We start from the raw sequence: 25,582 nt of genomic DNA, 5'->3' as shown, positions 1-25,582 counted from the left end.
TGTCCCCAAGTGGTTTCTCCCACAAATCTGTCTTGAATTGACGTTTGTGAAAATACATTCAGTTCCCCGTCCCCGCGGGGACAGTTAAGTAATGACATCAGTTAGTTAAGGCCATAATGCAAGCATGTGAAAGTTGTGCTTTGGTAGCATTACGAGGAAGCGCTTCTCTGCTTGGCAAGATCAGGGAGACTGAAAGATGCTTAGAAGTCATCCACCAGGAGGGCTGTGTTTGAGTTCCTGAGCTCTCCCACCCCATCCTTGTGAAGGCCTGCGGGATGCCGGACAGGATGTCACTTAGAAGGGAGACGGAGGCTGGGCGCGGTGGCTCCCGCCTGTAATCCGAGCACTTTAGGAGCCCGAGGCGGGCACATCGCTTGAGCCCAGGAGTTCGAGACCAGTCTGGGCAACATGGCGAAACCATGTCGCTACAGAAAAATACAAAAATTAGCCGGGTGTGGTGGTGCACGCCTGTGATCCCAGCTACTCGGTGGGCTGAGGTGGGAGGATCGCTTGAGCCCAGGAGGTCGAGGCTGCAGTGAACCGAGATGGCGCCGCTGGACTCCAGCCTGGGCGATAAGAGCGAGACCTCGTCTCAAAAAAATCAGAGAGAGCCAGGGGCTGTGGTTCACGCCTGTAATCCCAGCACTTTGGGAGGCTGAGGCAGGTGGATCACCCGAGGTCAGGAGTTTGAGACCAGCCTGGCCACGTGGTGAAACCCCGTCTCTACTAAAAATACAAAAAAAAAAACCCCCCCCCTCCCCCAAAAAAAAAACAACAACAAAAGTAGCCGGGCGTGGTGGCAGGTGCCTGTAATCCTAGCTACTCAGGAGGCTGAGGCCGGAGAATCGCTTGAACTTGGGAGGCGGGGGTTGCAGTGAGCCCAGATCGCGCCACTGCACTCCAGCCTGGGCGACAGAGCCAGGCTTCGTCTTAAAAAAAAAAATCAGAGAAAAGAGACAGGGGTGTCGGGAGTTGGGATGGTGCACCGAGGCGCCTCGCGGAGTCTCTAGGATGCGAGGGGGTGAGCAGCGAGAAGGAGCTGGAGGTGGCGAGTAAACCCGCTCACCAGTGACGTCACCGAGCGCCCCCCGCCACTCCCACCCTCAAGCGAGCACCTGCCCCTCCCGGGGGCGGAGCTCCGGCGCATCATGGCGGCTGGCCGGGATCAGGCCCTTTCCTCCGTGAGTGCTGCTATTACGTCCCTTGTTCCTTTTTTCTTGTTTGTCGCAGATATTCTTTCTCTTCCTATTTCCTCTGCCTTGTCTCTTTGGGCTGGCTGGCCGCGTCCGGCCAATGGGTGAGGGAGTTGTGAGTCGGTCCGCTCTTACCTCTTACTGGTTCTGCGAATGTTTATTCCCTCATTCACGCGGCGCCCGCTGTGAGCCTTAAACTGGTCTCCGTTCACTCTCTACGGTTTAGGCCCGGTGGGAAACCAGGAGCAGGTTAATGGGGGAGCTATGGGGCTGTGGGTTCCTGGAGAAGACCCTTGACGGAGCTGTAGGGGAAAAGGGCAACCATAATAAGAAAAAGCGTCTGAGACCCGAAGTGCGTGTAGAAGGCAAAAAGCGCCGAAAGGGGCCGGGTGTGGTGGCTCACGCTTGTAATCCAGCACTGTGGGAGGCGGAGGCGGGCGGATCACTTGAGGTCAGGAGTTCGAGACCAGCCTGACCAACATGGTGAAACCCCATCTCTACTAAAAATACAAAAATTAGCCGGGCGTGGTGGCGCGCACCTGTAATTCCAGCTACACAGAAGGCTGAGGCAGGAGAATCGCTTGAACCGGGTAGACGGAGGCTGCAGTGAGCTGAGATTGTGCCACTGCACTCCAGCCTGGGCAACAGAGCGAGACTCTGTCAAAAAAAAAAAAAAGCGCCGGAAGGGGTTTCAGGACGGAAGGAAACATGTTCAAAGGCTGGAGGATAGAGCAGGTGTCTGAAAAACTCAAAAGTTCAATTGGGTGGTGGTGGAGGGGTCAGAGCTGACAGTTTTGTACCTCTTGCTAAGCAGCGACTTTAACATGAGGGTAATTGGGTGTGGTGGCACACGCCTGTAATCCCAGCTGCTCAGGAAGCTGAGGCAGGAGAATCGCTTGAACAAGGGAAGTGGAGGTTGCAGTGAGCCGAGATCGCGCCACTGCACTCTAGCCTGGACGACAGAGCCAGACTCCATCTCAAATAAATAGATGATAGATAGATAGATAGATAGATAGATAGATAGATAGATAAAAAAGATGTTAAGAAAATACAATCTAAAGGATTGGTTTGTGTGTGTGTGTGTGTGTGTGTGTGTTTTTTTTTGAGACGGAGTCTAGCTTTGTCACCAGGCTGGAGTGCAGTGACGCGATCTCGGCTCACTGCAACCTCTGCCTCCCAGGTTGAGGCGATTCTTCTGCCTCAGCCTCCCGAGTAGCTGGAATTACAGGCATACAGGCAGGCGCCGCCATGCCCAGCTCATTTTTGTATTTTTTTTCTTTTTTTTAAGTACAGACGGGGTTTCACCATGTTAGCCAGGATGGTCTCGATCTCCTGACCTCATGATCTGCCCGCCTCAGCCTCGGAAAGTGCTGGGATTACAGGCGTGAGCCACCGCGCCCAGCCAGGACTGGGACCTATGTAGGGAAAGGAAGGAGTTAAGGAGGTCATCTAGGTTTCAGGATAGAACAACTATTTGGTTAAGGGTACTATTTGCTAAGTTAGTGAACATAACACTAGAAGAGTTCTAGAAAAGGAGAGGGTTTTGTGGAAAGTTCAGTATTGGGCATGTGTGCTGCCTGTGGATTGACCACGGAGAGTCTGGCAGATGGATAGGACTAAAGCCCAGGAATGAGATCTCAGCTAAAGTAGACATACAGGAACAATTATCATCTGGCCATGGCTGTTAAACCCATGCAGTGGTTGAGATAATTGTGGGAAAGCATATTGTGTTCTTAAACTTCAGCCTGTATTAATCTGGGTCTTCCCCCCTCCTTTTTTTTTTGAAACAAGGTCACCCATGCTTGAGTGCAGTGGCACCATCATGGCTCACTGCAGCCTCCACCTCCCTGGGCTCAAGTGATCCTCCCACCTCAGCCTCCCAAGTAGCTGGGACTACTGGCGTGTGCTACCATGCCCGGCTAACCCGGCTAATTTTGGATTGTTTTAGAGTTTCACCATGTTGCCCAGGCGGGTCTCAACCTTCCCAGGCTCAGGTGATCCTCCCACCTCAGCCTCCCGAGTAGCTGGGAGCTGGGACTACAGGCACGAGCCACCATGCCCAGCTAATTTTTCTTTTTTGCAGAGACGGGTCTTTGCCTTGTTGCCCAGGCTAGTGGTGAACTACTGGGCTCAAGTGATCCGCCTTGGCTCCCGAAAGTGCTGGGATTACAGGCTAGAGCCACCACATCCAGTCTGCTCCATTTTTATTCGTAGATAAAAACATGAATTTGCCTTTTTAACAAAACTTAGGTAATTTTACCTTGAGGCCATGGGATCACTTTGAGAGACAATAGTATTCAGTGCACCAAGCAAAGGATAGGCCATCCAAGAAACAGGAACTACAAAAGAATACTGGGAGAGGAAGACAAAAAGTGTGAGAGTTGGAACTTTGCTTATACTGGTGGGGCAACTCTGAATGGTGATTTGGTCAGCTTTCCACAACTCTGACCATGAATGAGTGTGTGGCTGAAGTGGGCTGAAGGTCAGTGGGTAGGGCTGGCCACAAGGATGCTGAAGACATCTAGAACTTGGAGACTTTTTTTCCTTTTAGCTTTTATTTTAGATTCAGGGGGACGGGCGCAGGTTTATTATGTAGGTAACCTCGTGTCATGGGAGTTTGGTATAGAGATTATTTCGTCACCCCTGTACTAAGCATAGTACTTGAGGGCTATTTTTTCCGATCTCTCGCTTCTCACCCTCAAGTAGGCCCCAGTGTCTGTTATTTCCCTCTTTGTGTTCATGTGTTCTTGTTATGTAGCTCCCACTTATAAGTGGGAACAAAAATGCAGTATTTGGTTTTCTGTTCTTGGGTTAGTTTGCTAAGGATAATGGTCTCCAACTGCATCCATGTTGTAGCAGAGAACATGATCTCATTCTTTTTTATGGCTGCATAGCATTCCATGGTGTATATGTACCACATTTTCTTTATCCAGTCTACTGTTGATGTGCATTTAGGTTGATTCCATGGAAGACTGGCTTTTCTAGCTCTTTTCAAGCTCCTTAAGATTAGAAGAATGTGAAAGGCCAGGCGCGGTGGCTCACGTGTGTAATCCTAGCACTTTGGGAGGCTGAGGCGGGCAGATCACTTGAGTTCAGGAGTTTGAAACCAGCTTGGCCAACATGGTGAAACTTCGTCTCTACTAAAAATATAAAAAATTAGCTGGGCGTGGTGGTGGATGCCTGTAATCCCAGCTACTTGGGAGGCTGAGGCAGGAGAATCGATTGAACCCGGAAGGCGGAGGTTGCAGTGAGCCGAGATTGCGCCACCCCACTCCACCCCGGGGGACAAAAAAAAAAAACACCCAAAAAAAAAAAAAAAAAAAAAAAAAGAAGAATGTGAAAGATTGACCAGGATGTTAATATATGAGCCTTGGAGGACCAGGGAAGGAGCTGTAGTGGCTTAGAAGTAGCATTAAGGGAGAAGGATAAAGGACCTACTACCAAGTGTGTTAAAGCTGCCTAGCACTGGGAGTAGGCCAAACTGGTCCGTTTCCTTAAAGTTATCTACACATCATGGCAACTATGTGTCCAGAATCTGTGTCAGGTATACAAAGATAGTCCATATCCTCCTCAGGAAGCCCACACCTTAGCTGAAAAGACAACAGGAAACAAATCGAGTGAGGTTGTGTCTTGCATATATTTAGCTTGTGGGAAATGCATACATTTGAATAAAAAAAGGAGGTGATTAAAAATTATACTCTGCCTATGTCCTTTTTATGTACTGTCCACTATTAGGCACTTATACATAGTATGGCACTATGTCTTACTCATTTTTGGTTTTGGTTTTTTTGAGACAGCGTCTCACTCTGTCACCCAGGCCAGAGTGCAGTGGCGCCATCCGGGTTCACTGAAGTTTCAACTGCACCAGGCTCAGGTGATCCTCCCACCTCAGCCTCCCGAGTAGCTGGAACCACAGGCATGTGCCACCACGCCTGGCTTTTTGTATTTTTGTGGAGACATGATTTCGCCATGTTGTCCAGGCTGTTCTTGAACTCCTGGACTCAAGCAATCCACCCGCTTTGGCCTCCCAAAGTGCTGGGATTACAAGCGTGAGCCACTGCACCCAGCCTGTCCTATTCTTTATGAACAGTTTAAAGGATTGTTCAACAATGTTTTTGTCTACTCAGGAGGCTGAGGCAGGAGAATGGCGTGAACCCGGGAGGCGGAGCTTGCAGTGAGCCGAGATTGCACCACTGCACTCCAGCCTGGGCGACAGAGCGAGATTCCGTCTCAAAAAAAAAAAAAAAAAAACAATGTTTTTGTCCATTCTTGCTCTTCAACGTACTGACTTTAGAACCAGATTCCATGTAAGATGGCATGAGTACAAGTTTGTTAGAGAAAGGGGCAAGACAAAAGCTGGATGGCCAGCTGTCTACGGTATGGCTGGACTAAGACTTTTAAGGTTTCTTCAAGTTCTAAACTCCTTTACTTTTGATCTTCATTTCACGTGCCCTCTGGATGTTCTTTTTTTTTGAGACGGAGTTTTGCTCTTGTTGCCCAGGCTGGAGTGCAATGGCTCGATCTTGGCTCACCACAACCTCCGCCTCCCAGGTTCAAGCAATTCTCCTGCCTCAGCCTCCCAAGTAGCTGGGATTACAGGTGCGCACCACCACGCCCGGCTAATTTTGTGTTTTTAGTAGAGACAGGGTTTCACCATGTTGGTTAGGCTGGTCTCGAACTCCCAACCTCAAGTGATCCGCCTGCCTCAGCCTCCCAAACTGTTGGGATTACAGGAGTGAGCCACTGCACCCAGCCTGGATATTTTTTTCTAGTCCTTTATTCTTCCCAAGTTTCCTTGGTGGGCCAGATAGTCAAGATGTTTTAACTAAATTCACTTTCCTCAGGAACAAGCCTGGCTTGAGGATGCTCAGGTCTTCATCCAAAAGACCCTGTGTCCAGCTGTCAAGGAGCCTAATGTCCAGTTGACTCCATCGGTAATTGATTGTGTGAAGACTGTCTGGTTGTCCCAGGGAAGGAACCAAGCTTCTACACTGCCCCTCAGCTATAGGTAAGGAGAGGTGGCGGTTGCAGGGGCTGGGCAGGGGTGGGTATTGAATTCAGGACTGAAAAGTAAGGTTCTATAGTTAGAAAAAGGGCAAGTGAGAGAGTGAGTGGAGGACAAGATAGTCTAAACATACCCCTTCTGCAGAACTTTTTTGTTCTAACGCTGTCAAGCTTTCCTTTTCCTAAAGTTCTCCCGAATTGGCTCAAGATTAAAGAAAAGGAGAGGAAGAGGGGAAGAGAGAAGGAAAATTTGGAAAAAGAACTCTCAAAGTGGGGAGAGAGGCTGGTGTTATCTTTATTTTGTGTATTAGGAAACAATGATACAGAGAGCTGTTTGACATTACCAAGTGCAGATCATTGTGTTTAAGATATGAGTTTTAGGGCTTCCGAGAGTGTGTTTTTATATATATATATCTATATATAATTTTTTTTTTCTACACTATCATTTCCAAAAGTGTTCTAGGCAATGTTAGTAAAGCACAAGAAAAGGGGTTCATAGCTAAGTAAGTGTGAGGGACATTGAGTATGATAAACTTCTCTGGGAGAGTCATAGGGTTTATTAACATATTAGAGGCTATGACAAGTCCTGCAAAAGAAACCTATTTATCTCCTCATAGAAGTAATCACTATTGGCCAGGCACAGTGGCTCATGCCTGTAATCTCAACACTTTGGGAGGCCAAGGCCAGGTGGATTACCTGAGGTCGGCAGTTCGAGGTCAGCCTGGCCAACGTGCTGAAACACCGTCTCTACTAAAAAAAATACAAAAATTAGCCAGGTGTGGTGGTGGGTGCCTGCAATCCCCAGCTACTCAGAGGCTGAGGCAGGAGAATCGCTTGAACCCGGGAGGCGGAGGTTACAGTGAGCCGAGATCGCACCATTGCACTCCAGCAGTGAGCCGAGATCGCACCATTGCACTCCAGCAGTGAGCCGAGATCGCACCATTGCACTCCAGCTGGGCAACGAGAACGAAACTCCATATTTTAAAAAAAAAAAAAGTAATCACTATCTTGAAGATGGGATATATTATTCTAATAAATATTTTAATATTTTTACTACACATGCATCTATCCTTAAGCAATATAATGTAGAGTTTTGCATACATGTAGACTTTAAATAAATGGTACCGTACCCTATGTAAATACCCTCTGTGAGTTGCCTTTTTTTTTTTTTTTTGAGACAGGGTCTCACTCTGTCCCCCAGGCTCTAGTGCAGTGGTGCAAACACAGCTCACAGCCTTTACCTCCTGAGCTCAAGCAATTCTCCTGCCTCAGCCTCCCACATAGCTAGGACCACAGGTGCATGCCACACTGGTCTCGAACCCCTAGGCTCAAGCAGTCCTCCTACCGTGGCCTCCCAAGGTGTTGGCATTATAGGCATGAGCCACCGTGCCTGGACTTTTTTTTTTTTTTTTTTTTAAGACGGAGTCTCATTCTGTTGCCCAGGCTGGAGTGCAGTGGCATGATCTCGGCCCACTGCAACCTCTGCCTCCTGGGTTCAAGTGATTCTACTGCCTCTTGAGTAGCTGGGACTATGCGCCACCACACCAGCTAATTTTTGTATTTTTTAGTAGAGATGGGGTTTCACCACTGGCCGTGCTGGTATCGAATTCCTGACCTCAGGTGATCTGCCGTCGCGGTCTTCCAGAGTGCTGGGATTGTAGGTGTGTACCATTGCACCCAGCCCCTGCCTGCTTTTTGTGCTTAACATTATACTTCTTTTTTTGTTTGTGGTTGTTTGTTTGTTTTTTGAGATGGAGTCTTGCTCTGTCATCCAGGCTGGAGTGCAATGGCATCATCTCGGCTCACTGCAAGTTCCACCTCCCAGGTTCAAGCGATTCTCCTGTCTCAGCCTTCCAAGAAGCTGGGATTACAGGTGCCTGCCACCACACCTGGCTAGTTTTTGTATTTTTGCAGAGATGGGGTTTTGCCATGTTGGCCAGGCTGGTCTTGAACTCCTGACCTCAGGTGATCCGCCCACCTCAGCCTCCCAGAGTGCTGGGATTACAGGCGTGAGCCACCGCACCCGGCCAATAGTGTATATGCATGTCTTGAGCCTGTGTTTACCTTGGTTAAAAAATTATTTTTATTTATTTTTGCCTATTTGGTAGGCATTAAATGATATTTCGTTACATTAATTCCAAAGTAATTTCTTTTTTTTTTTTTTTTGTGATGGAATTTCGCTCTTGTGGCCCAGGCTGGAGTGCAGTGTCACGATCTCTGCTCACTGCAACCTCTGCCTCCCAGATTCAAGCAATTCTGCCTCAGCCTCCCGAATAGCTGGGATTACAGGCGCTCGCCACCACGCCTGGCTAATTTTATATTTTTGGTAGAGACGGGGTTTCACCATGTTGGCCAGGCTGGTCTCAAACTCCTGACCTCAGGTGATCCTCCCACCTCGGCCTCCCAAAGTGCTGGGATTACAGGCATGAGCCACTGCGCTTGGCCTAATTCCAAAGTAATTTCTGAGGGCACTTGTACCCATTTTTTTTTCCTTTTTATCTTTTTATTTCACTGGACTGTTTTCCTTTCTTTTCGTATAATTCTTGTCCACGTCTGTAACACTTAAGATTACTTTTCTTGGCTGGGCACGATGGCTCATGCCTATAATCCTAGCACTTTGGGAGGCTGAGACGGGCGGATCACGATGTCAAGAGTTCAAGACCAGCCTGGCCACCATGGTGAAACCCTGTCTCTGCTAAAAATACAAAAAATTAGCCAGGCATGGTGGCACATGCCTGTAGTCCCAGCTACTCAGGAGGCTGAGAAAGGAGAATTGCTTGAACCCGGCAGGCGGAGGTCGCAGTGAGCCGAGATCACGCCAATGCACTCCAGTCTGGGCAACAGAGTGAGACTCTGTCTCAAAAAAAAGGAGACAGTTCTCTCTGGTTGCTTTTTCTGGGTCTTCAGATAAGTAGGAAAACAGAGGAAGATCACGGACTTTTGAATGAGGCACATCTAGCTTTGCCACCCATGCCTCTGTGTACCTGAGCCTCTGAGTTTACGCATTGGTGGTGTTTACAGGGTTTTGAGGTGAAGAAAATTCAATATTGAGCCTGACCAGACTCAGTATAGTATAGCGTGCATGGCCGGGGCCAACAGTTATTAGTTTCTGTCTTTGCCTTGTGTCTTCTCCAAAGCCGTCAGGGAAGGAGAGCAGATGCAGAAGGGGAGTGGCTTTCTAGAACAGCATTCTCTCTCTTCAGTACTCATTTGTGCGTAATGTTCTTGAGTCCAACAGGGAGGATTAATTGTCATGTTTTGTAACTCGATCCTTTTCATTTCCACTTAAAAAAAATCATGGGGCTGGGCACAGTGGCTCATGCCTGTAATCCCAGCACTTTGGGAGGCTGAGACAGATGGATCACCTGAGGTCAGGAGTTTGAGACCAGCCTGGCCAACATGGTGAAACCCCATCTGGAGAGCATTCAAGATTTCAGTCTTGATTTCACTCCAGCCTGGGCGAAAGACTGACACTCTGTTTCAAAAATAAAAAAATTAAAAAAAATCAGGGGAATGCAAGCAAGTGAGAATAATGGTATTACAAAAAGGTGAATTTATCACAACTTTGATAATTTAACTATTATTTGTATCACATCCAACACCCACATCTCAGCCTCAGCTTCTGCCCTAGTCTCTAGTACTGTGCTATTCTAGACTAGAAAGGAACTTGGCTGGGGTCATTGTAGTTGGACCGTTAGATGCCTAAGTGGTCCCATTAAGTTCTCTCTGGAGCTAAGAGCTGAGATGCTTTCAAGAGAATTGCTTTTGTTATTTACAAAGTGTTCTCCCCACACATTCATTTCCTCAGGCCCCTCATGCATTCCTACTTTATTTCTCTGGGTCCTCTCCCTGGCACCATCTTATTGAAGATACTATTCAGCACAGAATTGGACTCAGATCCCATCCTTATTTTCTTTTTCCTTTTTTTTTTTTTTTTTGAGACAGTCTCACTCTGTTGCCCAAGCTGGAGTGCAATGGCATGATCTTGGCTTACTGCAACCTCCATCTCCTGGGTTCAAGCAATTCTTCTGCCTCAGCATCCCAAGAAGCTGGGATTACAGGTGCACACCACCATGCCCAACTAATTTTTTGTATTTTTAGTAGAGATGGGGTTTCACCATGTTGGCCAGGCTGTCTCAAACTCCTGACCTCAGGTGATCCACCCGCCTTGGCCTCCCAAAGTGCTAGGATTACAGGTGTGAGCCACTGCGCCTGGCCCCCATCCTTATTTTCTTAGGCCTTTAGTCCCAGGATTTACCCCTTTAATCAATCAAACTCACCTCTTAGTCCATGTTCCCTGCAACCTTTCCCTGGGCTCTTGAGGGTTTATCAGGCTTGGACCTGGCTTTGCAGGACCTCTGTTCCCTTCACTCTACAGCTTCGTCTCAGTACAGGACCTCAAGACTCACCAGCGTCTCCCATGCTGCAGCCACCTGTCCTGGAGCAGTAGTGCATACCAGGCCTGGGCCCAAGAGGCTGGACCAAATGGGAACCCCCTGCCCCGAGAGCAGCTGTTACTTTTAGGGACACTAACAGACCTATCGGCGGACTTGGAACAAGAGTGCAGGAACGGAAGCCTCTATGTGAGAGATAACACTGGCGTCCTGAGCTGTGAGGTGAGTGGAAGGTAGAGGCCAGATGCCTCAGATCCTGACAAGAATGGTGTCCAAGGATCAAGGCAATTAAGTCTCTGAGGAAACAAACGGGGAGGTGGGTGGATAGGATGCTAAGGTCCTGATTAACCCTTGCTCTTGGTCTTTTTTAGCTCATAGACCTGGACCTTTCTTGGTTGGGCCATCTTTTTCTGTTCCCCTGTTGGAGTTACCTCCCTCCTGCCAGGTGGAATTCCTCAGGGGACGGGCACTTGGAGCTGTGGGATGCCCCTGTGCCAGTGTTTCCTTTGACCGTCAGTCCTGGCCCTGTCACGCCTATCCCTGTCCTCTACCCAGAGAGTGCTTCCCACCTGCTCAGGCTCAGGTAATTTCCCCCTCTAGGCATGGCCGGGGCACTGTGAAACTGGAGGATGATGCTGGGTCAGTGGAGGGAGAGAAAGAAGGGCATTGATAGTAATATAGACTGAATGTTCCAAATCAAGGGAATAGCGGGCTTTGACTAGAAAGAAGGTAAAGAGAAGGGTTTTTCAAGGGATCCGTGCCTTACCTAAGGGGGAGAGAATTTTGAAGGTTTTTAGCATACCTAGCTTTGGGCTATGGACATTTTGTATCACTACCAGGTTATTCTTCACTGTGGAAGGGACAGCATTTATAGGGAAAAAGAAGAGAAATAAAGATGACTGCTGCTTTTTTTTTTTTTCTCTTTTTGAGATGGAGTTTCACTCCTGCTGCCCAGGCTGGAGTCCAATGGCGCTATCTCAGCTCACTGCAACCTCTGCCTTCTGGGTTCAAGTAATTCTCCTCCCTCAGCCTCCTGAGTAGCTGGGATTACAGGGCTTTTTCTTCCTTCTTAGAAACAAGCTCAGAGGTGTGCAGCGAAACCTGGCTGGGAATCTAGTTCGATTGAGTGCTCTGGTGAAAAGTAAACAGAAAGCTTACTTCATCCTGTCTCTTGGTAGATCACACCCAGCTGTCACCCACGTGTCCGTCATCGTGCAGGTGAGGATTGGGGTCATTTCAGCCATGGAAGTGGGGGAGGGTGTTAGAACTTCAATAGGAAAGATAACATCATAGGAGGAACCACGTAGGAAAGGGGGACAGCTGGGGAGAGCTGTTTTCTGGAATAGCGCTGTTGGGAGAAGATTCCAGGAAATGTTTGTGCATAGAGTTAGGGAGTAGACTTTCCTGCTGTGCAACTCACTTGAGCACACAGCTTTTAGATTGTGTGTGACCTCTTAAAAAACTGCCACGCTTACTTGTGGAGATGACCAAAGAAATCATTCATCTTAACACCATCGAGACATTGAATACAGGCATTAAAAAAACAAAGAAACAAAAACTTAGTACTTACTGTTGACTCTTTTTGCATCAACTAGTACAATTTTATTTTTATAATTTCAACTTTTAGACTCATGAGGTACATGTGCAAGTTGATTAACTGGGTATATTTTGTGATTCTGAGGTTTGGGGTATGATTGATCCCTTTACCCAGGTACTGAGCATAGTACCCAAGGTAGAAATTGTAAATCATTAATTTTTATTCTAACCATTGTTTTATGACATATAAGTATCTGAATAATGTTTCTTTTCCTTTTTATAAAAATTTAAAAAATATATGTATTTTGTAGAAATAGGGCCTTACTATGTTGGAGAAGAACAGTTTGTCATACTTCCCTTGACATCAGTCGCAATACTGGATACATATATACCCAATACATATTGATTACATGAATGAATGTTGTTTGTGTGTTATGGGGTGGGATAGGGCACACTTTTCTCAGTGGAATAATGTATTTTGAAGGAAGTTTTAGGGATGGTTTGTATGTTGGGGAAGTGGTTTGGAAATATTTGGCATCTCCCGTGAGAGGAGAGACGCTGAGATTTAGTTGGCAGACATAGGGAAGATGGAGAGGTGAGTAGAGACTCACAGGGGGCAGGGCTCTGAGTTCAAATAGTGAGGGAAAGGGACTCTGGCAGAGTGGCAGTGTTGGGGTCTCTTGTGTCACATTGCCTGTCTCTGCACAAGCCAGGTCCCTGCCCAGCTGGTGTGGCACAGAGCCCTTCGGCCTGGTACGGCCTATGTGCTGACAGAACTGCGAGTGTCCAAGATCCGTGGTCAGCGCCAGCATGTTTGGATGACCAGTCAGTCCTCCCGTCTGTTGCTGCTGAAACCAGAATGTGTGCAGGAGCTGGAACTGGAGCTGGAAGGACCCCTCTTAGAGGCTGACCCCAAGCCACTCCCCACGCCCAGCAATTCGGAGGACAAGAAGGATCCAGAAGGTCTTGTCCGGTATTCTAGACTCCTGTCCTATTCGGTGAGCACAGGAGAGATCCTAGAGCTTGAGGGGCCGGAAATGTGGGTCTTCAAAGAAGAAGAAAATAGTGGTCAACTGGACCTCGGCCTGTTTGCAGGGAACAGTCACTGGCGTGTTGAATGAGCCCGCTGGCCTCTATGAGCTGGATGGGCAGCTGGGGCTCTGCTTTGCCTACCAGCAGTTCCGTGGCCTCAGACGGGTGATGCGACCTGGAGTGTGTCTGCAGGTATGTGAGATCAGGGCTGATAACAAAGAGACCTCCGCAGCTTCTCTTACCTTCACGGGCTCCCTTTGTGCAGCAGGGTGGTTATATAGAAATAAAAAGTGTGTGTTAGGGGGCACTTTGGCTAAGGATAACTTGGACAGAAGTTTAAATCAAAAAGGAGTAGAGTCTTGGGTACCGTGAGGAGGAGTTGTGGCCAGAGCATCTCCTTCACAGAAGGGCCTTTCAGCTGGAGGAGGAGATGGCTGAAGCACAGATCTGGGGCCAGGATGATCTCAGGTGACCTGGTGAGAAGCCTCAGCCATGTCTGTTCATCCAGGAGCCACCCAGCCCACAGCAAGACTGAGTGGAGCTCATAGGAGATGAAGGCTGACCGCAGCGGGAGTGGGTTGTAGTGGAAAGTGAGGCCAGCCCACGTGGGAGAAATTGCTTTCCGTCTTCCCGGAACCCAGGCAGTGGCAAAGTGTGGTTAACTTTGCCTGGGTTCATTGAGTTGGGGGCTTCATCTCTGCTTTTTCATTTTCTCTGCTTTCCCCCAGCTCCAGGATGTTCACCTGCTCCAGTCGGTGGGAGGGGGGACAAGAAGGCCGGTGCTCGCCCCCTGCCTCCGTGGCGCTGTTCTGCTTCAAAGCTTCTCTCGTCAAAAGCCTGGGACTCACTCATCCCGTCAAGCCTACGGGGCCTCCCTGTACGAGCAGTTGGTGTGGGAACGTCAGTTAGGACTTCCCCTCTACCTGTGGGCTACCAAGGCCCTGGAGGAGCTGGCCTGCAAGTGAGGAGGCTGAGGGCCTAGGGCGGGGAGGCAGTGGGAGTAGCACACTTCCTTGGCAACGAGAGGAGGATTCTTGAAGAGGCAGGCTCTTCAGGGGAAGTGACTGCCCTGCTTTTCCTGGCCAAGGCTGTGTCCCCATGTGCTGAGACACCACCAGTTCCTGCAACATTCCTCTCCTGGGAGCCCCAGCCTGGGACTGCAACTCCTGGCTCCTACCCTGGATCTTCTGGCTCCGCCAGGCAGCCCTGTTCGGAATGCACACAATGAGATCCTTGAAGAGCCACATCACTGTCCCCTCCAGAAAGTATGAGGATGTGGGGGAAGGACGGTGGCAGAACACTGGAGGACACCTGGGGCCCATGGGACACACACCCGATTTCTCTTCTCTCCTTGACAGTACACTCGGCTGCATACTCCCTCCTCCTTCCCCACTCTGGCCACCCTGAAAGAGGAAGGACAGCGTAAGGCCTGGGCCTCCTTTGACCCTAAGGCCCTTCTGCCCCTCCCGGAGGCCTCCCACCTGCCCAGCTGCCAACTCAATCGCCGCCTGGCTTGGTCCTGGCTCTGTCTGCTGCCCTCTGCCTTCCACCCAGCCCAGGTAAGGGGAACCCTAGCAGGGGTCAGGGGACTTCCTTTTTTTGTCATTCTTATTGCCACGACCCTAGTCTCGGTTACTATCATTTTTTTGTCATTTTGACTACACTAGCCTTCTAAGCAGACCACTTCATCTGTTGTTGGCCCCTCCAATTCATTCTCTCTGCAGCAACTAGAAAGGGGGCATATGCCAGGCACAGTGGCTCATGCCTGTAATCCCAACACTTTGGGAGGCTAAGGCATGAGGATCACTGGAGCCCAGGAGTTTGAGACCAGCCTGGGTAGAGAGACCTTGTTGCTACAAAAAAATTGTTTTAATTAGGTGTGGTGGCATGTGCCTATGGTCCCAGCTACTCAGGAGGCTGAGGTAGGATCGCTTGAGCCTGAGAGATCAAGGGTATAGTGAGCCAAGATCACACCACTGCACTCCAGCCAGGGCAACAGAGCAAGACTCAGGAAAAAAAAAAGGAAGTTTTAAAAAAAAGTGAAACTTGTATTACAGAACTCTCTTGTTTAAAACCTTTTTTTCGAGACAGGATCTTGCTCTGTAGCCCAGGCTAGAGTGCATTGGCGCGATCATGGCTCATTGCAGCCTCGACCTCCCAGGTTCTAGTGATCCTCCCACCTCAGCCTCCCAAGTAGCTGAGACTACGGGCATTCACCACCGTCCCTGGCTAATTTTTTTTATTGTTTTGGGACAGAGTCTCACATTCTGTTTTGTCACATTAATTCCATGTCGCCCAGGCTGGAGTGCAGTGGCGCGATCTTGGCTCACTGCAAGCTCCGCCTCCTGGGTTCACGCCATTCTCCTGCCTCAGCCTCTCCGAGTAGCTGGGACTACAGGCGCCCGCCACCACGCCCGGCTAATTTTTTGTATTTTTAGTAGAGACAGGGTTTCACCGTGGTCTCGATCTCCTGACCTCGTGATCCGCCCACCTCGGCCTCCCAAAGTGCTGGGATTACAAGCGTGAGCCACCGCGCCCGGCCTGGGACAGAGTCTTGCTCTGTCACTCAGGCTAGAGTGCAGAGGCACTATCTTGGCTCACTGCAACCTTGCCTCCTGGGCTTAAGCAGTCCTCCCACCTCAGCCTCCTGAGTAGCTGGGACTGTAGGCATCCATCACCACGTCCAGCTAATTTTTGTGTTTTTATAGAGATGGGATTTTGCCATGTTTCCCAGGCTGGTCTCGAATTCCTGGACTCGAGTGATCTGCCTGCCCCAGCCTCCCAAAGTGCTGGGATTACAGGCATGAGCCACTGCACCCAGCCTGGGTTAATTTTTACACTTTTTAATTTTTAGAGATGGGGTCTCACTGTGTTGCCAGGCTGATCTCCACCTCCTGAGCTCAAGTGATCCTCTGCCTTGGCCTCCCAAAGTGCTAGGATTATAGGCGTGAGCCACTGCGCCCAGCTTAAATTCTTTGCGTGCCTCTCCCAATGCATATAAAGTAAAGTCAGACGTCTCATTGTGTCCTGTGAGATCCCGCATGGCCTCTTACCTGTAACCTCTATTCGTGCCTTTTTTCCTACTAAATGTGTGAATGCGTGTGTGTTTTTTTTATGTCTGTCTTCCCCACTTGAATATAAGTTCTTTGAAGCCAGAGACATGTCTTTTTTTGTTTATTTTGTAGCTTTACCATGTAATACAGAATCTGGCAAACCGTAGATGCTCAGTATTTGCTGAATAAGCATTTGATAACTCAACCTTCATCTTCTTGCAGGTTTTACTTGGGGTTCTGGTGGCTTCATCTCATAAAGGTTGTCTGCAACTTCGGGACCAAAGTGGTTCCCTGCCCTGCCTGCTCCTGGCCAAGCACTCTCAACCCCTCAGTGACCCACGGTTGATAGGTCTGGAGTTCAGATGTGGAAAGAAGATGGTATTGGGGTGGTGGTTCTCATAGCCAGGGTAGCCTGGGAGGAAAAGTCTGCTGGGATTTACTAGAGATGCTGAAGTGACCACATGTCAATCAACAACTTCTGGGAGACTGGTATGGCAGGCAGAGAACAGGAGCAAGAGGACCCCTAGCCAGAATTTCCAGCATGCATTTCTCCACCATAGCTCCTAACATGCACTCCAAGATTACAACTATGTCTCCTACATTCTTAGTTTGGAGAGAAGGTGTCACCCCTCTAAGGTGGGGGTCAGGTGTGGGCTTTCTTGTCATGTTAGGGCAGCAGCTCTGGCCTGGGATGGGCAGTGAGACCGGTAGGATGGTCTGCCTTGCAACCCACCCCACAGGTCTCCTTTCTTGTCAAAATAGAAAACTTTCTTCCTCTAGGCTGCCTGGTGCAGGCAGAGAGGTTTCAGTTGATCGTAGAGAGGGACGTGAGAAGCAGCTTCCCTTCCTGGAAGGAGCTGAGCATGCCAGACTTCATCCAGAAGCAGCAGGCCAGGTTGGCTCCTTGGGGTCATGGTTGTCTTAAGTCTGGGGGGAAGGAACGGCCTGGTGAAAGGAGTGGGATGCTGGGGACCAAAATACCCAATGCCTGCATCAGTAAGAAATCTATTCCTTCTCTCTCCCAACAGAGTCTATGTCCAGTTCTTTCTGGCTGATGCCCTGATCCTGCCTGTGCCCAGACCCTCCCTTCATTCAGCAACACCCTCAACACCTCAGACAGATCCCACCGGCCTAGAGGGACCCCACCTAGGACAGAGCCGGCTCTTCTTGCTCTGCCACAAGGAGGCCCTCATGAAGCGTAATTTTTGTGTCCCCCCAGGAGCAAGTCCAGAGGTGCCCAAGCCCGCCCTCAGTTTCTATGTGTTGGGGAGCTGGCTTGGGGGCACCCAGAGGAAGGAGGGGACTGGATGGGGGCTGCCCGAGCCCCAGGGAAATGACGACAAGGATCAGAAGGTAAACTGGGACTCCAGGGACCCAGGACCTGACCTGTGCCCTGAGCCTCTGGCTAGGATCCCAGCACTTTGCTCTCCATCCTCCCAGGTTCACCTCATTTTCTTTGGCTCTTCAGTCCGCTGGTTTGAGTTCTTGCACCCGGGACAAGTGTACCGACTTGTAGCTCCTGGCCCCCCTGTGAGTGTCGTGCTTCATCATACCTTTCCCCAGAAAGCTTTTTTGGGGTTGGGGTCTAAAGAGGGCGTGCCAGTGCCTGGTCACTCTCTAGGCCTCCTGGAAGAAGGCCAGATTTAGATACACCAGAAAGCCTGTGTGTGTTGACACACTTCCTTCTCCATGCTCCAGAAAGAACAGAATTGGGTCAGAATATTTTGTGAACCTCCCACTGGACTAGCACACACTCACAGGCAGTCATCTTCCCATTTCCATGCAGACACCAATGTTGTTTGAGAAGGATGGTTCATCCTGCATATCTCGGCGTCCTCTGGAGTTGGCTGGCTGTGCATCCTGCCTCACTGTCCAGGACAACTGGACTCTGGAGCTTGAAAGCTCCCAGGACATCCAAGATGTGCTGGATGCAAACAAGGCATTGCCTGAATCCTCACTGACCGACCTGCTCAGTGACAAGTAAATGTCCACCAAGCCCCTCTGGTTAATTTGGCCACTCTCTCTTCTCCCAAGCTAGCTGGGTTTGGTGAAGACTTCATTTTCTGCTGCAGGAGGTATTTCTTTTGTTATTGTTGTTTTTGTTTGTTTGGTTTTTTTGTTTTTGTTTTTTTGAGATGGAGTCTCACTCTGTTGCCTAAGCCGGAGTGCAATGGCCTGATCTCAGCTCACTGAAACCTCTACTTCCCTGGTTCAAAGGATTATCCCGCTTCAGCCTCCCAAATAGCTGGGATTATAGGGGTGCACGCCACCACGCCCAGCTAATTTTTTTGTATTTTTAGTAGAGACAGGGTTTCACCATGTTGGCCAGGCTGGTCTCGAGCTCTTGACCTTAAGTGAGCCTCCCACCTCAGTCTCCCAAAGTGCTGGGATTTAAGGGTGTGAGCCACCTTGTGCGGGTTTTGAATGATCTGCCACAACCCTCTTTTTCCCATAGGCCCTGTTACCCTTAGTGTGCAGTGTGGCAGAGCTCAGGTTTTTTCAGGACTTTATATATGAAGTTCTAGCAGATACTTTAGCTCCATTTTCTGCCTTGGATCTGACTGTCTCCACTCTGTGCTTTCTTGTGCCTCCATTCTCAGTGTATTTCCCTGACCTTCCAGTTTCACAGATTCCTTGGTGTCTTTCTCCGCTGAGATTTTGTCACGGACACTATGTGAACCCCTTGTGGCGTCTCTCTGGATGAAACTGGGTAATGACCCTTCCTTTGTGGGGAAGGTGTGAAATAGAGTGATGGGACTTTGTGGACTTCACAGATCCTACTAACACCCACCTTCCTTCTACAGGGAACACGGGGGCCATGAGAAGGTGTGTGAAGCTAACGGTTGCTCTTGAGACTGCTGAATGTGAATTCCCCCCTCACCTGGACATATATATCGAAGACCCACACTTGCCTCCCTCACTAGGACTCCTTCCAGGAGCCCGGGTCCACTTTAGCCAGTTGGAGAAAAGGGTTTCCAGGTGAAGATGTGTAGTGTCACCTGCCTCCTCTTGCTACTGATGTGGCTCTCTGGAATGTTCACCCCTGCTTAACTTTGCTGCAGCAACCCCTTCTCTTTCATACAGCTCTCCATATATCAGTCTGCCATTTGTGCCCAGTACCCTCACGAGGTGTTGCAGGCTGGTCCTCCTCCTAGTCTTCCCCTAGCTTTGGTAGGGCCATGGCTAGGGTATGGCCCTCAGGGGGAGTGGCCACTCTGTGGTGCTTGATCTCTGAGTCCCAGCTTCTACCCCAATTTGCCTTGTCTTCCTGGTCACTCACTATTCCTCTTCGACTTGCAGATCTCACAATGTTTATTGTTGTTTCCGGTCATCCACTTATGTGCAGGTCCTGAGTTTTCCCCGTGAGACCACCATCAGGTCAGTGCCCAGACCCCAACCCCTAAACTTCCTGGCTTCACATCTGCACTCCCACATGTCCCTGGTTCTGAAGATTTTGCCATCATTACAGTCTTTGCCATTCCCAACAAGATGTGTTGAGTCAGAGGAGCTACTCTACTCCAAATAAAAAATGCTCTGTGCCTATCATTGTACTCAGAATCATTTAGTGTTCTAGGTTTTTAAAGGCTTTTCAGTCTTAACATGCAAATATTTCTTGGCTAACATCATGGTGTTCAAACCTGAAAAATAACCAATGACTATCCGAGATCAGCAATTAAAATGGGGGGAGGGGATGGGGCTTCTAGGAGCGCATGGAACCCACTGCTGTCCCCAACCTGATGCCCTCTAAGTCCTTCTAGACCCACCCTGCTTTCAGAACCCCTTTGCCTGTTCTGTTATCTTGACCCCTGTCTCTGTCTTCCTGTATTTATTTAGCGTTCCCCTGCCCCACATCTACCTGGCTGAACTTCTGCAGGGTGGTCAGTCCCCATTCCAGGCCACTACCTCTTGCCATATCGTCTCTGTCTTCAGCCTTCAGCTGTTCTGGGTGTGTGCTTATTGTACCAGCATCTGCCGGCAGGTAAGGGAGGGAAGGAACAGGCCGAACTGGGTATGGAGTGCCGGAGGGATGTGATGGGACCAAGAGGACTTTTCCAACCACTGTCTTCATCCCAGGGAAAGTGCACTCGCCTGGGCCCCACTTGCCCTACACAGACAGCTGTAAGTCAGGCCATCATCAGGTGAGAGCACAAGGCGGGCACCCATTGTGCCATTTACTTATTAGACCACTTTGTCTATCTGCAATTTCTACATTAGCATAATTCCTGGCTCATGAGAATTGCTTAATATTTTTTGAACGAATGAATGAGGGTAAGCTCCTAAATCTTTGAGCCAAAGACTGCAAACAGCGGGGAGGGAGGCATGTTGGGTCCAGGGTGTTGGCAACCTGGGTTGCTGTAGGCGTTTTTATTTCCTCCTGCTTCCCATAGGCTCCTGGTGGAGGATGGGACTGCCGAAGCCGTGGTGACCTGTAGGAATCACCATGTGGCAGCAGCACTAGGGCTGTGTCCTAAAGAGTGGGCTTCCCTCCTAGAGTTCGTCCGAGTGCCAGGCAGAGTGGTCTTGCAGTTTGCAGGGCCTGGAGCCCAACTTGAGGTGTGATGTGGCTGGGAGGGAGGGACTCGGATACCCAAATTCCTGGGCTTTTGGCAGAGGGTTTAAGAGCCAGTTAACCTTGACCTTCTCTTTCTAGTCTTCAGCCGGGGTTGATGAGCCCATGACCATGTTCCTTTGGACACTTTGTACTAGCCCCTCTGTCCTCCGTCCTATTGTGCTTTCTTTTGAGCTGGAAAGGAAACCGTCTAAGATTGTCCCATTAGGTAAGGTTGGAGATGGGGGGGATCATGATGATACGGGGATCATGGTGATACAGATAGATGGGTCTCTGGGAGGAAGAGGGATGAGGGACTGATGGGGAATTTCTGGAGTTAGGGAGGAGAATGGTGGGTGGGAACTAAAAGCCACATGCCTGAGACGTGTTTTTCCTCTATTCCCACCTCAGAACCTCCTCGGCTACAGCGATTCCAGTGTGGAGAGCTCCCTTTCCTGACTCATGTGAACCCCAGGCTCCGATTGTCCTGCCTTTCTATCCGAGAGTCAGAGTACTCCAGCTCTCTGGGGATCCTTGCTTCCTCCTGTTAACTGAACTGCAAGGATGGCCTGAGAGTCCTTCCTTGCTGAAAACCTGAAGGCCTAGGTCCTGGCTCCTCCCCCATTTGTTCTGTGATTGAACCAAGGACTCCAGATTCACAAACTGCTACTCCACTATAATTTCTCTTCTTTGGTGTTCTGGTGCCAGCCTGCCTTGGCAAAATTGTGGAAACAGGAAATCATGGCACTATTGATATTTCCTCTGATTGGGACAAGGCACCTGCATTCACGGGCAGCCCTGAGCACCTGGGTTCTGACTTTGTGGCAGGAGCTGAGGGAACAAAAGACTTGCTCGCTGTGGGGTGATGGTGACCGGCCCATTGACGTGCAATGAAGCCCTCTGGTGTCATTTCTCACTGGTACTCATTTCTGGGGTCCCAGGCCTCCTGCCTCCTAGTTGTCCACCTCCTAGGAACTCCTAGTCGTTCATCATCATTTCAGCCCTTTGCCACCAGGGCCAAAGGTGGAAAGTGATTTGGAAGAGAAGAGCTTTTGGTCCAGCAGAAGAAATGATAGCAAAGTCAGTCTGTAATGGAAGTAAATTGGGGAGTTGGCGGCAAGGCAGAGAGCATAGCTATGATAGTCTCAGTCAGTAAGGCTGGGCCCTGCAGGAAGTCAAGTATGAATGCCTAGAAGTGTTAACAAGCACAAAGAAGGTGTAGGGGGAGGCAAGTGCCAGGCATAAGCAGGGGCAAGTGACGACTCTGGGTGCTTGTGCTATAGGGCCCCAGGCTACGGTCAGCCCTGTAGGTTTCCCAAGGGCCCAGCCTAAGGCAGATCCTTGATCAATATACCATGAGACCAGAAGGTACTCCGAAATCACAACCACAGAATTAGGGGATTTAGGAACAATTCTTTGGAGATACCAATGCATTTGGCTGGTGTTGCCGCATTTCTTTACTGGGGACTGATAGGTGGAGAGGTGGGAAGATGAGCTGAGGCACATCTTTCAGAGCTACTGGGAGGCCATTTCTTCCTGGCTATTAGGATTTGTTCGTATTTGGGAGACCTTTAGAGCATGGTTAAACCCATATGTTGGGGTTTACGCTGCTTTTATGGTAGCAATGCCCTATATTAAGATTCGAGGTAGTGTGGTAAGAAACTGGCCGGTTAGCTCAGTTGGTTAGAGCATGGTGCTAATAACGCCAAGGTCGCGGGTTCGAACCCCGTACGGGCCAGTAAGTAGGTTTTCTGTTTTGTTTTCTCTCACCCTCTGCTGTTACCTGGAAGTTTCCACCCGGAGGCAGTTGCCTTCTGCTAACAGAACTATATTGCACCCACTGCTTCCTATTCCCTGAATCATTGGCGTTCCCAAAGGCTTGGAAGGGAGGAGTCTCTGGGCATCCGGGTGAAACGAAGGTTCCCGTGCAGCTGCCGCGTCTTTTTTTCCCTGGAAGCGCGTTGTTGGAGGCAGATGTTTATCAGTCAAAGGAAGTAAGAAAGGCATTGGATGAAAGGCAAGGGAGAAGCCTTGTAGTCGTGGCCGAGTGGTTAAGGCGATGGACTAGAAATCCATTGGGGTCTCCCCGCGCAGGTTCGAATCCTGCCGACTACGTCACAGCTTTTGTTCAGCATACTGACCATATTTCTCTTCTCCAGGACCGGATGATCCAGTTGGCACCCTCCAAACCTCTCATCTAGGAATTCTAGAATGGAGAATTTGATTTAGAGTCTATTATTTTTGTTTGAAATCTATGATTAACTTCTTTGGACACTGAAGGAAATCCGAGGACTGGACAAGTGATGCAAGAGCCAGTTGATTTACCAAATTAGTTCTAGAAAGATCTGAAAAAGCTCGGTCTGGGTTCCTAGCTCTATATTCTTGTAGATGAATTTCAGAAACCTTTAAGGCAGCTTTGGCGCCGTGGCTTAGTTGGTTAAAGCGCCTGTCTAGTAAACAGGAGATCCTGGGTTCGAATCCCAGCGGTGCCTTTATTCAATTGAAATAACGTGATTTTGCAGCTGAATCCACATCCCTACAGCTATTGTTTTTATATCAGAACGCGTAAGAGTTTCTGTTCTGCATTCATAGCACCCACATTTCCTGCTGAGTCGACCTGCCACTCCCATGAGATCGCCACTCTAAAAGGTGGTTCTCTAACTTAGGGGCAGAAATGCTGCATAGGCCTAAGGGTCCTTTGCCCAACTGATGCTACACCCCACTGGTGCAGGTGGACTGGGTCAGGCGGCCGCCCCACCCTCGACGGAAGGGGCTGCCCACCTTCCAGGCCTCTTTCCCCACCCTAGGACGTCCCCTAGAACCTGAGCCACTTTGTTTTGTTTGGCTCTTCATTATATTTCTTTGGGTTTGGTGGCTCATAATTTTATACATATAGTATATAATATAAAAATATATATTTAGGCCGGGCGCGGTGGCTCACGCCTGTAATCCTAGCACTTTGGGAGGCCAAGGCGGGTGGATCACGAGGTCAGGAGATCGAGACCACGGTGAAACCCCGTCTCTACTAAAAATACGAAAAATTAGCCGGGCGTGGTGGCGGGCGCATGTAGTCCCAGCTACTCCGGAGGCTGAGGCAGGAGAATGGCATGAACCCGGGAGGCGGAGCTTGCAGTGAGCCGAGATCGCGCCACTGCACCCCAGCCTGGGGGACAGAGCAAGACTCCGTCTCAAAAAAAAAAAAAAAATTATATATATATATTTAAATATACAATATTTAAAATTTGGCACAGCTTCTAGATGCGGTCCTCTAACTGGTTTTTCACTTGCAATTACCTCCATCCCTCTCCACGAGCGAGATGTCAGGGTAAGGAGTAAGCAGGGATCCAGCTGGCCTGGCCTGGCACCAGGTTTCCTGCAGCAGGGTGCGGAAGGGCTGAGGCCATGTGAACAGAGTCCAAGAAAGCATCATTCGGGAGTCCCTAGGGACCCTGGTGTGGAAGGGCAGGGCACATTTCTGGAGCACTGAAGCTAGGATGGTTAAGGAAGAAATAAATGCCGGAAATAAGGCAAGAAATAGGATCTGTGAGCTCTTGGCAGGACTTAAACCTCCTTGGAAGATAGGCAGAAAGCTCTCGACACCATTCCATGGCCCACGAACCAATGTAAGATGAGCAAATGACTTGAAGGAATTACTACCTCCAGGTCAAGCCAGGGATGCAGCACTGCCGAGACCATGTTTGTGCCAAGCACTGGGCTGGACCCTGTGCAGAACCAAATGAACAAGGCACGTTCCCCTTTTCAGCACTAAGGGCACTGTAAGAACAGGGAGAAGTGGAATCTAATCTGGCCTGAGGGTAGAGGGTGAGCAGCTAAGTCTGAAACACCATGTAGAAACTTGCCATGTATGGCCGGGCGTGGTGGCTCACGCCTGTAATCCCAGCGCTTTGGGAGGCCAAGGCGGGCGGATCACCAGACCAGCAGCCTGGCCAACATAGTGAAACCTGGTAACATAGTGAAACCTCGTCTCTACTAAAAATACAAAAAAATTAGCCAGGCGTGGTGGCAGGCGCCTGTACTCCCAGCTACTTGGGAGGCTGAGGCAGGAGAATCGCTTCAACCTTCGAGGAGGGAGGAGGTGTGGTCAGCCGAGATCGCGCCACTGCACTCCAGCCTGGGCAACAAGAGTGAAACTCCGTCTCAAAAAAAATAAAATAAACGAATGATCAGCTGTTTGTTAGTTCTTGGTTATTAAAAGTGGGGTCTATGTACACACTTTTCTGAGGAAAAAATAAAGTGTGGGGTATGTGGATGGGATTATGTGTGAACTCCGTGGATTGTATACGTGTTTAGGAAGAGGGCCATGGCTTTTTTTTTTTTTTTTTTTTTTTGAGACGGAGGGAGTCTCATTCTGTCACCCAGGCTGGAGTGCAGTGGCACAATATTGGCTCACTGCAACCTCCGCTTCCCGGGTTCAAGCGATTCTCCTGCCTCAGGCACCCGAGTAGCTGGGATTACAGGCGTCCGCCACCACGCCTGGCTAATTTTTGTATATTTAGTAGAGACGAGGTTTCACCATTTTGGTCAGGCTGGTGGAACTCCTGACCTTGTAATCCACCCGCCTCAGCCTCCCAAAGTGCTGGGATTACAGGTGTCAGCCACTGCGCCTGGCGAAGAGGGCCATAGCTTTCATAAGGGTCATAAAGGATTTAGGCCTCCCCTTCTGCAGAGATTAAGTGCCTGAGGCCAGGGAAGAGGTGACTGGATTATTTTGCAGAGAAAGCTGGGGCCCAAGGGGAGGGAGACAGGAACTGGAAAAGGGTAGGAATGGGGTAGGAGATGCCAGATCAGCCCTGAGAATCT

The 25,582-nt window shown here is 49.5% G+C and overlaps 1 protein-coding gene and 3 non-coding genes across 7 annotated transcripts; all 4 read left to right on the top strand.

The window, feature by feature from the left end:
- Positions 1 to 1,137: 1,137 nt before the first annotated feature.
- Positions 1,138 to 23,202, top strand: CTC1 (CST telomere replication complex component 1). Of its 4 annotated transcripts, XR_009211050.1 has the most exons (24): positions 1,138 to 1,181; positions 6,038 to 6,201; positions 10,576 to 10,813; positions 10,963 to 11,174; positions 11,665 to 11,809; positions 12,841 to 13,125; positions 13,223 to 13,351; positions 13,888 to 14,120; positions 14,247 to 14,424; positions 14,518 to 14,718; positions 16,435 to 16,561; positions 16,993 to 17,107; positions 17,241 to 17,565; positions 17,653 to 17,742; positions 17,999 to 18,192; positions 18,834 to 18,922; positions 19,017 to 19,191; positions 19,513 to 19,590; positions 20,047 to 20,191; positions 20,287 to 20,351; positions 20,601 to 20,766; positions 20,864 to 20,990; positions 21,173 to 21,858; positions 22,921 to 23,202. XR_009211050.1 is itself a non-coding variant. In XM_058431324.1 (23 exons), the coding sequence occupies exons 1-23, from the start codon at positions 1,149 to 1,151 to the stop codon at positions 21,310 to 21,312; spliced, it is 3,549 nt and encodes a 1,182-aa protein (XP_058287307.1). In that variant the 5' UTR covers positions 1,138 to 1,148; the 3' UTR covers positions 21,313 to 22,683. The 4 variants fall into 4 exon arrangements, 3 of the variants coding, with proteins under 3 accessions (XP_058287307.1, XP_031994345.1, XP_031994347.1); XM_058431324.1 differs by lacking the exon at positions 22,921 to 23,202 and having other exon boundaries at positions 11,770 to 11,809; positions 21,173 to 22,683; XM_032138454.2 differs by lacking the exon at positions 22,921 to 23,202 and having other exon boundaries at positions 21,173 to 22,683.
- On the top strand, positions 22,426 to 22,499 carry TRNAI-AAU (transfer RNA isoleucine (anticodon AAU)). The gene has a single exon. It is a non-coding gene; the product is annotated as a tRNA-Ile (tRNA).
- Positions 22,795 to 22,876, top strand: TRNAS-AGA (transfer RNA serine (anticodon AGA)). Its single transcript has one exon. It is a non-coding gene; the product is annotated as a tRNA-Ser (tRNA).
- TRNAT-AGU (transfer RNA threonine (anticodon AGU)) lies at positions 23,180 to 23,253 on the top strand. The gene has a single exon. It is a non-coding gene; the product is annotated as a tRNA-Thr (tRNA).
- The last annotated feature ends 2,329 nt before the right edge of the window (positions 23,254 to 25,582 follow it).

The sequence above is a fragment of the Hylobates moloch genome, unplaced genomic scaffold (assembly GCF_009828535.3).
Source record: "Hylobates moloch isolate HMO894 unplaced genomic scaffold, HMol_V3 SCAFFOLD_19, whole genome shotgun sequence".
Taxonomy (NCBI): domain Eukaryota; kingdom Metazoa; phylum Chordata; class Mammalia; order Primates; family Hylobatidae; genus Hylobates; species Hylobates moloch.
This window is presented reverse-complemented; position numbering and strand designations above follow the sequence as displayed.